Consider the following 17,011-nt stretch of genomic DNA (forward strand, 5'->3'; position numbering starts at 1 on the left):
ACAGGTACTACAGGGTCCCTGACTCTCATAAATTCTTTTTCAAAATCCCTGCTGCTGACCCTGAAACTATCTCTCAGGGCCCCAAAGGGGTCAAGGCTTCCACTACAAAAAACCCTACCCCCTCTGACAGGGATTCTAGGGCTCTGGACAGATGGAGAAAAAAGATTTACACCTCTGGTACCTTGGCTGTAAGGGCTTTAAATTGCCAGTTTAATATGCTCAAATATCAGCAATATGTTATGTCACTGCTTAAACGGAAAATGTTGATAAATTCTGTATGTGCAGAAAACAAAGAAATGCTGGATTTATTGCATGCAGCTGAGAGGTTGGAAAGCATACTTTGCAATGTGGTTTTGATTCTTTGGAAGCCTCCTGCAGGGCCGCTGTCACGGGTTCTGTCATTAGGAGGCATGCTTGGTTAAAGGAACAAACTCTACCAGATCATGTTAAAGCAAAATTATTAGATGCTCCATTACAGCATGATACTTTGTTTGGTGTTAAAGCAGAAGAGGTGTTAAAGAAAATGGAGGACAAAGCTAAATCTATGCAAACAGTCAAGGATTTCTTACAGGTACAGCCTCCAAGATTTAGCAGACACTGGCCTACAAAGAATTGGTCCTTTCCAGTGTCAGACAGACCACAAAGGGGCAGATACAGATGCCCAAGAGGCAGATCCCAGCCCCAAGGTTCATACAGGTCTAAACAATGGGGTGCTTCTACCTCCAAAAGTGGAGAAGACAAATCACAGCCTTACAGGAAACGGTCACAATGACTTCCCCCTGCCTGCGCCAGGCACTTATCTTCTGGCAGCACCTTTAAGGGGAAAACTAGCACTTTTTTCTCAAAATTGACACATAATCTAGGGCTCTGGACAAATGGGTCTTAGACATAGTGTCACAGGGCTACAAGTTTCACTTTCATACCCTGCCAAGGGCAAACAGTTGGCCAGACCTACAAAAAAAAACAATGGGCAGAGGCACAAAAATAAGTCTCATCCCTCAGGGACATGAGGGCCATTCAACAAGTACCAGAGCAAAAGCAGGGACAAGGATTTTATTCAAGACTGTTCTTGGTACCCAGAAAGGACAAAGCCTGGAGACCAATACTGGACCTGTCTATTCTAAACACATATCTGGACATATTAAAATTCAAAATGTTGACTTTACAGCAGCTTCTGCCCATGCTGGGCAAGAAGGCTTGGCTTGTGACTTTAGACCTAAAAGAGGCATACCTGCATGTCCCAGTCAGACAAACATGCAGAAGATACCTCAGATTCAAAGCTGGCTCAATGCACTACCAATTCTCTGCACTGCCCTTTGGCTTATCTACTGCGGTCAGGGTCTTTACAAAGTGCCTGGCACCAGTAATTGCATTCTGCAGACAAAGAAGAATACAAATATATCCTTACTTGGACGACTGCCTCATACAAGCAGAGAACAAGGACATTCTACTACAGCATCTGGCGTTTGTAAAGAAATTACTACCATGCCTAGGGTACACAGTCATCGAACAGAAATCAAAACTAGTACCCTGTCAAGATATAATATTCCTGGGTGCAAGTTTAAATACAACTGCCCAGATGGCTTATCTCATGCCAGACAGACAAAGGCAACTGACTACCTATTTCAAACTGTTGGCAACAAAGGCCCAGTTATCTGCAAGAAAAATACTGCAGGCTTTGGGCTTCATGGCATCCTGCATTCTACTAATTCCATATGCAAAATTGCATATGAGGAAACTTCACTGGTACCTAAAAAATGTTTGGACTCAGCATTGCCACAGCCTGGAAACAATAATTACTGTAATTCCCTGCCTGCAACAGGAGTTTCGATGGTGGGTGAAGGCCTGATGGTGAGTGAAGGCCTGTTACCAGAACAAGGGACAGCCATTCACCTTACCCCCAGCCAGGCAGACATTGACAACGGATGCATCAGATTATGCCTGGGGGGCCCACATGGCAGGAAGATGTATTCAAGGCACATGGTCCGCCAACCAAATGCATCTACATATCAATCAAAAAGAGATGCTAGCTGTTCAGAATGCCCTGACAGCCTTCAAGGACCTACTTCATCCGGGACAACTACTGATAAAGATAGACACAATACCATAGCCATGTGGTATATAAACAAGCAGGGAGGCACTCATTCTTACCCCCTCTGCAGACTAGCCATGACTTTGTGGGACACAGCATTGACTTACCAAGTACATCTGCAGGCACAATTCCTGCCAGGAAAGATAAATACTCTGGCAGACGAACTAAGCAGAAACCTCATGGATCCCCACGAGTGGAAATTGGATCCACAGGTCTTCAACATGATAACAAGGAAATGGGGATGCCCGGACATGGACCTTTTTGCCTCTCCTCACAACTGCCAACTAAAGAGATTCTGCACAAGGACTTATCACCTTATCACAGACAAGCATGGAAAGTGGATGCCCTATCTTTCAGCTGGAAAAACTTAACAGTATATGCCTTTTCTCCACTGCCTCACCTCCCCAAGGTACTCCTAAAGGTCAGACAAGAGAAGCCAAAAGTTATACTGATTGCCCCAGACTGGCCTCACCAGTACTGATATCCAATCCTAAGGAACTTGTCTCAATGCCCAGCCTGGACCTTACCTCAAATACCTCATCTACTGTCCCAACAAAACCATCAGATCTTGCACAGCCAACTCAAGACCTTAAATCTGGCAGCATGGCGGATAATGTAATCATACAAAACACACCTCTCACTAAAGCGGTGATGGATGTCATTTTGGAGGCCAGGAGGCCTAGTACTAGAAAATCTTATGCTGGAAAATGGAAGAAATTCTGTGCTTGGAACCAGGCACAAGGAATTGACACAGCAATACCAAATATTCCTCAGATTTTGCAATACCAACTGAGATGTTGAACAAAGGCCTATCCTTTTCATCAGTTAAAATTCATGCCTCTGCCATTTCGGCACATTACAATACAGAGTCACCAGTCTTTTCTCATCCTTTGTTAAGGCAATACCTCAGAGGAGCCAAAACTTAAGGCCTCCAAGGAGAACAGCAATACCTGCATGGGACCTCAATTATGTTTTGGAAAAACTCACTCTGCCTCCTTTTGAGCCAGCCGCTACAGCTGATATAAAGTTTTTATCTTGGAAAACAGCTCTGCTCCTAGCAATAACCTCTGCAAGACGAGATTCAGAGCTACATGCACTCATGGCTGTGGAACCTTTTATTATTTTTTATCCAGACAGGGTTTCTCTGAGTACAAACCCGACATTTATGCCTAAGGTAATGTCCAGTGTGGCCCTTAGCCAAACTATTCATCTGCCTACTTTTTATCCAAACCCACAGAATAAGGAGGAGAGAATTCTGCATTCTTTGGACATACACAGACAGCTACGCTTCTACTTGAACAGAACCAAAGCTTTCAGAAATACTGAGCAACTACTAGTGGCATATGCTGCAGGATCACAAGGAAAGGCCATCTCAAAGCAGACTATTTCAAAGTGGGTAGGCCACTGCATTTGTTTCTGCTATTCACAACATGGCAAGCCAGTGCCTAAGGGCATTAGGCCACATTCAACCAGAGCAGCAGCCACTTCAGCAGCCTTCCTCAGGGGAGTACCAACAAAAGACATTTTAGAGGCTGCTACCTGGAGTTCAGTGCACACCTTTACAAAGCACTATCATTTACCACTCTACTCTAAATCACCTGACATCTGGGGCAAGAAAAACTGAAGAAAATGGCGTTGGTTGCATCTTTTATACCCCTGGCGCACTGACATCAGGGAAGAGGCGACAGCAACCGACGCCAGACCTAGACTTTGGAATTCAGGCCGACTGAGGGTAGCCTGCCAGCAGGATAACCCAAGTATAATGACTGCAACAGTGAATACACTCGAACATCTACATTTATGGTAAGTGTACACAACTGTACTTTTTTGCACCAAATTTACCTTTTAGAATTGTGGCCAAAACGTTCAACTTGGTCTTATCAGACCCTGACATATTTTTCCACATGCTTTTGGGAGACTTGATGTACTGTTTTAAAAATTGTAGCTGGGCCTGGATGTTTTTTCTGTGTAAGAAAAGGCTTCCGTCTTGCAACCCTACCGCATAGCCCAGACATATGGAGAATATGGGAGATGGTTGTTACATGTAGTACGCAACTAGTACAACCAGTACTTGCCAGAAATTCCTGCAGCTCCTTCAGCATTGCTGTAGGTCTCTTAGCAGCCTCCTTGACCAGTTTTTGTCGTCTTTTCATCAATTTTATTGGGATGTCCAGTTCTTTGCAACATCACTGTTGTCCCATATTTTCTCCACTTTTTGATGACTGTCTTCACTGTGTTCCATGGTATATCCAGTGTGTGGAAATTTTTTTGTACCCTTCTCTTGGCTGATACCTTTCAACAATGAGATCACTTTGATGCTTTGTAAGCTCTCTGAGAACCATGTCTTTTGCTGTAGCAGGCAACTGAGTACATGTCAGGAAAACCCTACTAGGACAGCTGAACTTTATTTGGGGTTAATCCGTCTCTTTAATTGATGGCAGGTGTGTGCCCAGAAGACTGATTACTGTAATTAAATCAAAAGGTGCTTCATCAAACTATTAGTTTAAGGGTGTGCATACTTATGCAACTAGCTTATTGTACATTTTTTATTTTTTTATATTTTTCCCGTAACAGATTTGTTTGTTTTTCAATTGAATTGTACAGGTTACAGGTTATAGGTCACATTAAAGGTGGGAAAAGTATTGAAATTATTTATTTTGGTCTCATTTTTTATATCACAAAAATCTGGCATTTTAACAGGGGTGTGTAAACTTTCTATATCCACTAATATATATATATATATATATATATATATGTGTGTGTGTGTGTGTGTGTGTGTATATATATATATATATATATATGTGTGTGTGTGTGTATATGGTTAGAAAGTTTTTGATGAAACTATTCTGTTATTGCTGTCATTTTTGTTTTACGTGGATCGCTTGTCTGTGTGCTTAGTAAAGGATTTTTGACCACTGGAAACAGACCGTCTACCCTGCTTGGATTACTTTTGAATACTTAGTAATTCTGTATGATATTTCAAATTATATTTTTCATTATTTTATATATATATATATATATATATATATATATATATTGAAAATCTTCCACACAGAGAAGTGTGTTGCACTCTTTTCTTTTTAGACCCACTATACCTGTTTAGTGGGTTGTTTGAGACCTTGAGGATACCACTGAGATTATTTGTTTTTTAAATTCACATCTTCCATACCAAATATTCTCCTATATTTCTTCAGAAATCTACCATCTTTTCTTATATTTTCCCTTCTGATTCCCCTGATACATCCTGAGTGTTACAAAGCAGGATGTTCTTCATATTTCCCTGTTGCAGTCATTTCATTTGGGTTATCTGCCTGCAGGTAGCCCTCAGCCGACCTGAATGTCAAAGTCTTGGATCCCTGCGTCGGATGCTGTCTCTTCTTCCATGACGTCAGGTCATCAGGGGTATAAAGCATGCAGCCGATGCCATTACATCAGTCTTTCTTGCCGTGAGGTGCCCAAAGCAGAATCATTTCGCAAGTGCTGGTCGGCCGACTCCTGAAATTTTCATTTCCGAGTTTCAGAACCGAAGTCTTCAAAAATTAAATCTAAGTACCCCGTTGGGGATCCTTTTTCTTGCTCTAAACCGATGTCAGTAAAGGTTAACAATTGTATTACCTGTGGAAAGCAAATACCTCATAAAGATTTCCATTCGTACTGTCTTCCTTGGCTAGACCGAAACCACAACGTCCCTCGCTGTCGGTTTTGTGCCTTATTCAATCCTCGAACTATTAGTCATCGGTTCATTTTTGCATCAAACTATTTCGGTACTCAGTTTAATTATCCAGAAATGGCTTCAGTAAGCCATGCGACTACAGACATTCCGAAAAAAACGTAAAGATAAAGACAGAGACAGACCGCATAGGTCCAAAGCTGCCGACGATGCTTCCGTTAAGCTAGTAGCCAGTTCGACGGTACTCAGTGAGGCGCTTTTGCAGCCCCTGATACCTGCTACTTCAGATTTGCAGGCCTCTACTGAAACCCATTCAGACACTAGATGCTTCTTCGACCATGGAACCTGCGGATGTCTCTACCTTGGATGGGTCCGGAGCCGCTGTGCAGGCACTGGCTTCTGAGGGTGTATTCAGGCCTACTGACTTGTATTTCAAACTGACGCCATCTTCTTCTAAGGCCTAAAACTCGACCCATGCCTTGAAAACCGACGTTCAAACCGCAAAGTCAGGCCCATATGCCTAAAAAACAAACAATAAGAATGGCTGAAGACCTTATTACTTTAATTAGGGCAAGCCGGCCTTCACCCTCTAAGAGACCTAGAACTGATTTTCCTTCTGATTCTTCTGATCAGGATTCTGAAATTTCTGTTTTTTCTAATTACCAGGATTTGCCCTTATCTACCTATGAGGATTCTGATGCAGAGGACTCCATTCCCTCTGCTTCCCCTCCAGAAGATTTTTGTTTTGGTGAAACCTTGCACACTGTTAGGGAGCATTTCTGTTGGGAAAGCCAGGATTATTCTGACTCCAAAAAGAGGCTTAGGAAATTCTTACTCTTCCCTCAACACAGGCCTTTAGCTATCTCTCCTGTCCTGAACATTGTAGATGATGCCTTCTTGGAATCTAGCCTGGCCCCAGACACTTTACCTCTGGCTCCCAGGAAACCTGACAGGTATTACAGAGTACCTGATTCTCACAAGTTCTTCAAGAATCCTACTGCTGACCAAGAGACCATTTCACATGGACCTAAAGGCATTAAGGCTACTACTGCCAAAAACCCTAGCCCCTCTGATAGCGATTCCAGGGCCTTGGACAGATGGGGTAAGAAGGTATACACTTCTGCCACTTTGGCCATTAGGGCCTTAAACTGCAAGTATCAGCAGCATATTATGGGACTACTTAAACAGAAAATGATTTTGATTCCTGACTGTGCTGAAAATAAACAATTACAGGATTTAATGCATTCTGCTGAACAAGTTGGTAAACATACTTAGCAATGTGGTTTTGACTCTTTAGAAACATCTTGCAGGGCTGCTGTCACTGAGTCTGTTCTTAGAAGGCATGCTTGGTGTAAGATCAAAATTTGCCAGATCATGTTAAAGCTAAATTACTGGATGCTCCCTTAAATCAAGACCGCCTGTTTGGCAACAAAGATTCATAGGTTGGTACTAGGCTATCGGCCCTAGGGCCTATACAAGCCTAGCCATAACAATTCCCTGGATATTTCTTCCCACAATATTTACTTCTCAGGACCCCTGTCTAACAGGGCGACTGACATGATCCCCGGGGTGAATTTCCTATCTCCCATCCAATCATCATGGTTCCTTTTGAAGAGGGCCAATGAGGCGCTCTGCTTGACATGTATGGGCAGTCTATTCCAGAGTATGGGGAGTCTCTGGGTCAGGAACCTATCCCTCTAGCATGTTTTGTTCATTGTGATGACAAGGTTTGGATCCCTGGAGCGTGTGGTGCTGAGGGATTGGGATTTCTTTAAGTGGAGCATGCCCAACAGCTCAGGGTTTGACATGGCCTTGTATGTTAAGCAGAGATTGCCTCTGAGCAGACGATATGCCACAGAGTATAGCTGGAGTTTTTTTAGACGGTCAGCATATGGCATCTGCTTTAGGCCTGTGATTCTTTTAGTGAGGTATTTCTGTGACCTTTCCAGCTGTTGCAGATGTCTTGTGAGGTACATTCCAAATGGGGCATTATACTCTTTAATGGGTCTAATGAGGGATGAGTACAGTGAGACAATGACCTCCTTTTTTCTGGATGAAAAGCCCTTAGTGATGAGGTGTGCCACATAGAAGCATTTCCTGACTGTTGTTGCGATGTAGTTATCGAAAGTGAGACCACTGTCCACCTGTGTCCCTAAGTTTCTCATCACACTTTCGATGTTTAGTGTACTGCCACCTATGTTTTAATTCATGGGTCCATGTTTTTTTCCAAAGGAGATAACTATACATTTCTTGGCATTAAGCTTGAGCCCATGGCTCTGGCACCAGGCATCTGTTTCTGTAAGGCCCTTTTGTAGAATATCCACATCATTTGGGGATTCAGTAATGGCTCCCAGTTTGCAGTCATCTGCGAACTTTGTTAGCCAGAGTCCCTTAGTGTTGGCCTGTACTTCAGAGAAGTAGATGCCAAACAAGAGTGGTCCCAGGACTGAACCCTGAGGTACTCCACTTGTCTGGAGCTGGATTTGGAGTTGGCTACTTTTACAGTCTGGGTTCTGTCAGTAAGCCAGTTGGAAACCCATCGAGTGACATAGGGATTTATGCCCAGCTTAGTAAGTTTATCTATGATTCCAGAGTGGGGGATGGTGTTGAAGGCCTTGCAAGGTCCAGATAGGCTGTGTGGACCTCCTTACTGTCGTCCACAGCTCTGGAGACTGATTTGAAGAAGTCATTTAAATTCAGGAGACAAGATGGGCCCTTCACAAATGCAAACTGGGTGGGGTCCAGTGTTTAGAGGTTGCCAGTGTCTTTGTTTATAAGTTCCATGATAATACGTTCCATGCCCTTGCAGATCAGGCTTGTCAGACTGATGGGACAGTAGTTCCCGGGATCCAAGGTGGATCCCCTCTTGTGGAGTGGAATAACTGTAACTGTGTGCCACTCAGTGGGCACGAAGCCTGAGGTGAGGCTATGATTAAACATGACACTTAGGTGAGGTGCCAGTTCATTTTGTAGTTCATGTAGTGCACAGCCTGGGATGTCATCTGGTCCCATGGATGCTGTATTCTTAGCTTTGGAGAGTGCGGTTTCTACCTGTGTGGCCGTGATTACCGGAATTTGGCAATCTTTAGGGGGTGAGAGGGGGGTGAAGTTGGCAGTAAATTGATCTGCCAGGATATTGGCAATATCCTTGGGATCAGTATATTTAATGCCATTCTGTTGTAGCTCAGAGAAGATCTGAGCAGTGACATTTAGATTCTTGACTTAACTATAGAATGCCTTGTGGTTGTCTTTGGAATCTTTGGCAATTTTATTTTCATAACTAGCTTTTGAGGATTTTATGAGCGATCTCCACTTCTTACTGAGGCTGGTGAGGGAGTTTTTTGTATCCTGGGATTTTCCTCTTTTCTGCAACAGTTTCTTCCTTCTGTTGTATAGTTTGTTTATAGCAAGGGACCACCAGATTGGCTTCCTTTTTATGGAGAAGAGCATCTTGGTTCTATTTGGGATGGCACAATTCATGCACGAGTGGATGTGCTCGTACAGTGCCTTAGTGTAGGATTCTGCAGTCGAACTTTCAGATCCTGTCTGCTTGGGTGTCATGAGGTTTGTCACTTCTGACTACAGTAGCATGAAATTGGCTTTGGAGAAGTTTTTTAAGGAGGTTTCCTTACTGGGGGGTGGGAGTGGGATATGGATGTCAAGGGTGATTTGCTTATGGTCAAACCTGACCAATGAGGGGGTGACCACTGGTGTGGAGCATCTATGTCCCATGTTGGTAATGACCAGGTCTAAGATATTGGAGCCCTTGCTGGGACAATGGATTAGTTGATCCAGGGCATTGCAATTTATGAATTCCAAGAACCATTGGGAAAAGGAGTTGGTACCCGAGTAGTTTTCCCAGTTAATGGCAGGGTAGTTGAAATCACCCAGTATTAGGGTGTTTGGTTGTATTTTAATAATTTCCAGTATGTTTAGAAAGGTGTAGTGTGAATCTTGGGGCATGGTGGGGGATCTGTAGCAAGCTACAATTTGGATTGCAGTCTTACCTAGTGTTAGTTGCACCTGGAGAATTTCAGATGCATTGTGTTGGGCAACTAGCCTGGAGATGTGAATATCCATGGTGAATATGGACACTCCTCCACCTTTAGTTTTTCGGTCTTGGTTTTGTGGCCGAAAAGTGTGGTAAGAGTTGTAGCCTGGTATTGCAGGGGTGCTCTCTGGAGCCTTGAACCAGGTCTCAGTTACTGCACAGATATCAATGTTCTCCATTTTTAGGAGTGCCTTGAGAGAGTGCATTGTGAGGTTTAGACTTCTAGCATTGAGTAGCATTACCTTCAGATTTTGCATGCTTGTATCTCTTACGGTGGTGCTTTTATCCTTTGAACCTTGCCTAAAAAAGGCACTATAGGGGTGGCAAGAGCTTTAGCCAGTAACCTGAATCCCAGGGGTGACAAGTGCAGACCATCTCTGGCAAAGCATCGTGGTTTGTCGATCATGTCTTCCCAGGCAGATACTGGATCCCCTTTGAATGACACCAGAAGCTTAGCCAATTGTTGAAGTCAATCATTTTGTCCTTATACTGTGATATAATTCTGGGCGAAGGCAGGATGCTACTCAGGGCTAGGGTCATACCTGCCTGGGCCACATAATCCAAGAGCTCTTCCATGTCTCTTTTCATGTTGTCCAGGGAAGTACGTCTCAAGTCATTCACTCCAGCATGGACAATGACAGAGTTGTATTTGTACTTGTTGTGGAGTGACTTGAGTGCATGCGTTATGTGGCAAATCCTGGCACCCGACAGGCAGCTGACTGTAATTTTCTCCTTGTTCAGCCTGGTGAGTGGGACATCAGAAAGCAGGAAAGCAGAAGAAGTCCTTAAAAACATGGAGGAAAAAGCTAAATCTATGCAAACTGTTAAAGATCTCCTGCAAGTATAGCCTCCCAGATTTAGTAGGCATTGGCCTTCTAAGAATTGGTCCTTTCCTGTCTCTTCCAGGCCTTCTCAGTCTAAACCCAGGAACAGCAGACCACCTAGGCTACAGTCTCAAGGTACTCACAGGCCTAAGCAGTGGGGGGGCTCACACTTCCAAAGTTGGAAATAGTAATACACCCCCTATGGAAAACTGTCACAATGACTTAACCTTAAACCTTCCAAGCCCTGCTCAGCTGCCTGCTCCCTTAGGGGGGAAGATCGCCTTGCATGCAAAAAACTGTGAACTCATTACCCAGAACCAAATGGGTTTTAAATATAGTTTCCCAAGGATACAGATTCCACTTCCACACCTTACCAAACGGTTGGCCAGACCTACCCCCAAATCAGTGGGCAGAGGCTCAACAGCAGGTTCTCTCTCTTTTAAGTATCAGGGCTATTCAACCTGTCCCAGCAGAAAAAACGGGACAAGGTTTTTACTCAAGACTTTTCCTGGTACCCAGAAGAGACAGCTCCTGGCATTCTATCCTGGCCCTCTCTATTCTAAACACCTTTTTGGTAATCCCAAAATTCAAAATGCTAACACTTCATCGGTTGCTTCCTATGCTAGGCAAAGATTGCTGGTTGGCAACCTTAGACTTAAAGGAAGCTTACCTGCACATTCCAATAAGGGAATCTTGCAGGAAATAGCTACGCTTCAGAGCAGGCTACATGCACTATCAGTTGTCTGTACTTCCCTTTGGCTTATGTACTGCGTCCAGGGTATTCACCAAGCACCTAGTTCCAGTCATTGCATTTTGCAGGCAAAGAAATATTCAAATATACCCATACCTGGACAATTGTCTAATTCAGGCAGAAAGCCAGGACATGCTACTAAATCATCTGACATTTGTAAAGAAACAGCAAACCTCACTGGGGTACACCATAAACGAAAATAAATCTCATCTAGTACCCTGCCAACAAATTGTATTCCAGGGAGCAAGCTTGAACACAACTTCCCAGATGGCTTACTTCACGCCAGAGAAACAAGTTTATTTGACAGATTACTTCAAACTACTGGCCACAAAGACCCAGCTATCTGCAAGGAAAATCCTGCATGTCCTGGGGGTTCATGGCCTCTTGCATTCTACTAATTCCATATACAAGACTGCATACGAGGAAACTACAATGGTATCTAAAAGGCCTATGGTGTCAACATTCTCAGGACCTGGAATCAATGATTCCTATCATTCCATGTATAAAGACAGAGTTCCTTTGGTGGGCGGAGGCCTACTTCCACAACAAGGCACTGCCATTCACTCTACCCCCTGCCACCCAAACCCTAACAACAGATGCATCAGACTATGCATGGGGGGCTCACTTGGCGGGGCAGTGCATTCAGGGCAAATGGAACCCAAGTCAGATGCGCCTGCATATCAATCAAAAAGTAATGTTAGCTGTACAGAATTCTCTGACAGCCATCAAGGACTACATTCTTCCAGGACAATTATTGGTAAAGGCAGACAACACCACTGTTATGTGGTACATAAATAAGCAGGGGGGAACCCACTCGTATCCTTTCTGCAGACTAGCCATGGCTCTGTGGAACACAGCCTTGAGCTACCAAGTGCACCTACAAGCTCAATTCCTGCCAGGCAAGCTAAATTCACTGGCAGATGACCTAAGCAGAAATCTCGAGGACCCACACAAGTGGAAACTGGACCCAGGGATATTCAACATTTTGAGAAATAAATGGGGGAACCCAGAGATAGACCTGTTTGCCTCCCCTCAGAACTACCAATTGGACAAATTCTGCACAAGGACTTCCCACAGTCAAGCTTGGAAAGTGGATGCCCTGTCCTTCACCTGGGAAAGCCTCTCAGTTTATGCCTTTGCCCTTTTGCCTCTCCTCTTGAAAGTTCTGCTAAAGATCAAACAGGACAAACCAAGGACAATACTGATTGCACCAGACTGGCCACGCCAGCACTGGCACCCTCTTGCGCAGTATGTCACTGCTGCAACCATGGCACCTGCCTCAGACCCCTTCCCTGCTGCCCCAGCAGGATGGCCAGATTCTGCACCTCCAGCTTCAAACCCTGAACCTTGCAGCCTGGCTAATACCCTGAGCTCTCCAATAGCATCCCTCAGTAAGCAGGTGGTAGATGTCATTCTGGAGGCAAGGAGGCCTAGTACTAGAAAATCCTATGCTGAAAAGTGGAAAAGATACTGTTCCTGGAGCCAGACTCAGGGGCTGGGCACAATAGTGCCCAGCTTACTGCATATTCTTCAATACTTAACAGAGATGCTCCACAAGGGCCTTTCCTTCTCATCAATTAAAATTCATGCCTCAGCCATTTCAGCACATTATAATATAATGCTGAGCCACCTTTCTTCTCTCATCCCCTGCAGAAACAATTCCTCAGAGGGGCCAAAAATGTAAGACCACCCAGGAGAGCCCCATACTCTAGCCTGGGACCTTAACTTTGTATTGGAAAAGCTCACTCTACCTCATTTTGAGACAGCTGCAACTGCAGAGTTAAAATTCCTTTCTTGGAAAACAACCTTCCTTCTAGCCATCACCTCAGCAAGAAGTGTGTCTGAATTTCAGGCCCTCATGGCAGTGGAGCCCTTCATCATCTTCCATGCAGACAGGGTGTCCCTCAGGACCAAGCCTTCCTTTATGCCCAAGGTGGTATCCAGTGTGGCCCTTAATCAGTCCATTCATTTGCCTACTTTTTTCCAAATTCACAGAACAAAGGAGAATGAATACTGCACTCTTTGGATGTGCACAGACAACTTAGATTTTATTTGGACAGGACTAAGCCTCTCAGAAAAACTGAACAGCTGCTAGTTGCATTTGCTGCAGGGGCAGAGGGAAAGGCCATTTCAAAGCAAATCATTTCTAAGTGGATAGGCCGTTGCATTCAGTTCTGCTTTAAGCACCATGGAAAACCTACCCCACAGGGGATAACATCTCACTAAGGGCTGCATCTCCCTCTACAGCCTTTCTTAGAGGTGTCCCTACCAGGGACATCCTAGAAGCTGCTACCTGGAACTCTGTACATATCTTCACCAAGCATTACCACTTGCCTATTTTTTCTAAATCCAGAGCTGGTTTTGCCACTGCAGTTTTGCAGGGCTTAATAGCTGGACCTAATGCTCTCTGACTTCCTCCTCCCTTCCTTAGCTTTGGGAATCTACCCAAATGTAATGACTGCAACAGTGAAACACGAAGAACATAGTGCAGTTGTGTACACTTACCATAAATGTAGATGTTCGAGTGTATTCACTGTTGCAGTCCTGGTTACCCTCCCTCCAGCCCCCTGACTTCTCTTGGCTATACCTTTCTTCTTGTTTAGTATATTTCAGCTTTCTGGTGTGTTTGCTTTTTGTTGGAGGTGTAACCTTGTATATAATTGCTTCCCATTATGGGGGCACCTGACATCTGGGGCAAGAAAAACTGATGTAATGGCATCGGCTGCATGCTTTATACCCCTGACATCCGGACGTCATGGAAGAAGAGACAGCATCTGACACAGGGATCCAAGACTTTGATATTCAGGCTGGCTGAGGGCTACCTGCAGGCAGATAACCCAAATGTAATGACTGCAACAGTGAATACACTCTAACATCTACATTTATGGTAAGTGTACACAACTGTACTTTCCATTCTCCACTCATAAATATTTCCTGCTGTAATCCCATTATTTCTTCCCAAAATGTTGTAAAATCCATAACAGTAGTTTGCCAGCATAATCCTTTTCCCCTGCCAGAAATTTCTTACCATCACAAATCTACCATTGCTGTCTTTTTTTCCCTTTTCTATCACTACTGGAGCCCTTCTTGCAATCAGTCTTGTTACTCCCCTGTTCTTTTTTCCCTGATACTCTGATGAATCCTTTTTGCCTTTGATACATTTAAATTGGTTATGTAAACACATCTGTGACTATTACTAGCTGTTTGATTGTTTTGCATGGTTGACTGCCACAAAAAGCAATTTATTCCTTTTGTTCAGCATTCTTTTTTTTCTGCCTTTTCATCTCCACTATCCACAAACCATCAGATCCTCTCTTGGTCAACTGGTCTGCTAATTCCCCAACAGTGGAGTGAAAGCTGCCTGAGAGGGGCTATAATTGAAGCTGCCATAAAGAGTGAATTGGGTTTATCTTGACATTTTTATTTATTTATTTTATACACACTACCTGTGCATGCAGACTTATGTCCATGGGGATTGGTATGCATCAGTGGACCTTTGAGATGCATATCACACTTCCATGTGATCACCTGGCCTTGCCTCCTTTACAGACAAGTATCGCTATGTGATTCCCTGGTCTTCACCAGGGATTCTACAGTAGAGAGTAATTATACACCCCTCCCTCCAAAGAAAAGCAAAGCGGCTTAAGCCTTGTAATTGCTTTCTTCCTCCAGGTCAGTTTCAACAGTTACCTGAACCGCTAGTCATAGATAGGTTACTTTGGTCATAGTCAGATTTTAGCATTGCTCACCAGCAGAGCTATTTTCTTATATTCAGAGTTTTGAAAACATTGTTTTTATTGCAGGGCAGTATTAAAACTGTTGCAAAACATGCTAAATCTAATAATTTAGCTTTTTCTTTTAATTCTTCTGTCCCCGTTTAGCCACTTGTCTGAGTTTGCTATTCATTCTTTTTAATTGTTACTGCCCAGTCAGTTAATAATAAAATGCTTATCTTTATTGGTTTTGTAATAATCCTTTATTTCTTGCCCAAGAGAACTAAGACCACTGAAGAACAAAAGTCAATATTTGCTGACATGGTGGATGAAGATAAATATAATTTGGGTTATAAGAAGGAAAGAAATGACACATCTACGATTAGCAAACATCAAGAAAAGAAAGTAAAGAAACAAGCCAGAAAACAAGCCAAGGTCAGTCACTGAATATCAAATGCATACGATTATCCATCATGTAGTTATCAAGGTTCATATTTTGTCAATGTTTGTTATAGTTCAACCTTTGTGAATTGTCCACTTCATTGTGAAGGTTATTTCATGTAAATGCAGTATTGCAGAGCTTGGCCTACAAGTTGTTAGTTGTCTTTCTTTCTTACTGCATGTCTATGTTCCTCAAATAATAGGATTTGTCCAAGTTAAACCATATCAAGACTATAGGATTTAGTAGTAACCACAATACAGAATATTATATTTATACAGTTGTACAAAGTATAGTAAGAACTAAGCCAACATGTTAATGGAGAAAGGAGATTTTGCCAATAGGTATGACTGCAATTAGGGGTACAGAAAATAGGCAAGAGGGGGCTAGGTAGCCACTGAAAAGATGGTACTAGCATAGTGGGACTTACTCTATCAAAAAAGGACAGACAGATAAGTAAAAATTAACTGTTCTCCATATACCAAATTTAAAATAGCAACAGTTTTCAAGTTTGGCATATGGTTAACATGTTTACTTCACAGATGCAAAGTACAGGGTTTGATTCTCACATATCGTGGAAACTGGCTAGGCTTAAAAAGGCCCACAAGGGCAGCTAAGCTAGTACTTACCTATGAACCTATGACATTTATAGGAGAAAACTGACAAAGGAACCAAGTTATTAGTAGCAGATAACTAGAGAAAGAAAGGTAAGTGAGTGGGATGAGGCCAAGACAATGTTTGGACTGCAGGTTAGAAACTGACTTCCCTATCATGGATTGATATCAACGTATAGTCATAGAGAAAGGGATAAGGGAATCCTAAGTGAAAGACCTGCCCTAGTACAGTTTTTAGTTGAACCTGGAATGAAGCTGCTGTTAAAAAGGGGATAATTAATAGAGCATGCAAAATATTGCATGATAAATATAAGAATCAATCAAAGGGGGTTAGAAAGGTTTGGTAAGAGAGATGGGAAAACAATTGGAGGGCATGTGTATGGCTCCCACGTATGCAACAAAGTCCTGAAGGTTTAGGATTTTTGCTTGGAAGTGATTGCATAGGTATTTGTATATCCCAAACAAACTTCAATATTTTTTCAAGTAGATAGCAAATGTTTGAGGTGTGATGGGGAAGAAAGAGGTAACTGGGAATATTTTTTTTGGCAGTGTAATGATTTAGCAGATTTTAAGACTTCCCTAAAGAGTATTCTGTTAGAAGGAACAAATGGTTGTAACTAAGGAAACAATTATTTTGAGATGAGATACAGGATTTGAATTGTCCAGAAATAGTAAAGCCTTATTAAGTTTAATTCTGTTAGCTGTCAAAAAATAATTACTAATAAATGGAAATCAAAATTTAACCAACTGAATTTTTGAACTGTTAAATATTATAAAAAACATTACACGAGAAAGGATTTTTTGAAAAGGGAAAAAAGTAATTGCATATAAATAAATGGAAACTGTGGGAACAACAC

General features: G+C 42.8%; 1 protein-coding gene across 5 annotated transcripts in view; it reads left to right on the forward strand.

The window, feature by feature from the left end:
- The window catches only part of USP16 (ubiquitin specific peptidase 16), a 1,120,218-nt gene that overhangs the window by 749,960 nt on the left and 353,247 nt on the right, over positions 1 to 17,011 (forward strand). For all 5 annotated transcript variants that reach the window (XM_044071387.1, XM_044071383.1, XM_044071384.1 and 2 more), the window contains one exon: positions 15,381 to 15,536. In XM_044071387.1, the coding sequence (XP_043927322.1) occupies positions 15,381 to 15,536 (156 nt within the window). The remainder of the gene's footprint in view (positions 1 to 15,380; positions 15,537 to 17,011) is intronic.

This window comes from Protopterus annectens, chromosome 5.part0 (genome assembly GCF_019279795.1).
Source record: "Protopterus annectens isolate FY-2018-M chromosome 5.part0, PAN1.0, whole genome shotgun sequence".
Classification (NCBI taxonomy): Eukaryota; Metazoa; Chordata; order Ceratodontiformes; family Protopteridae; genus Protopterus; species Protopterus annectens.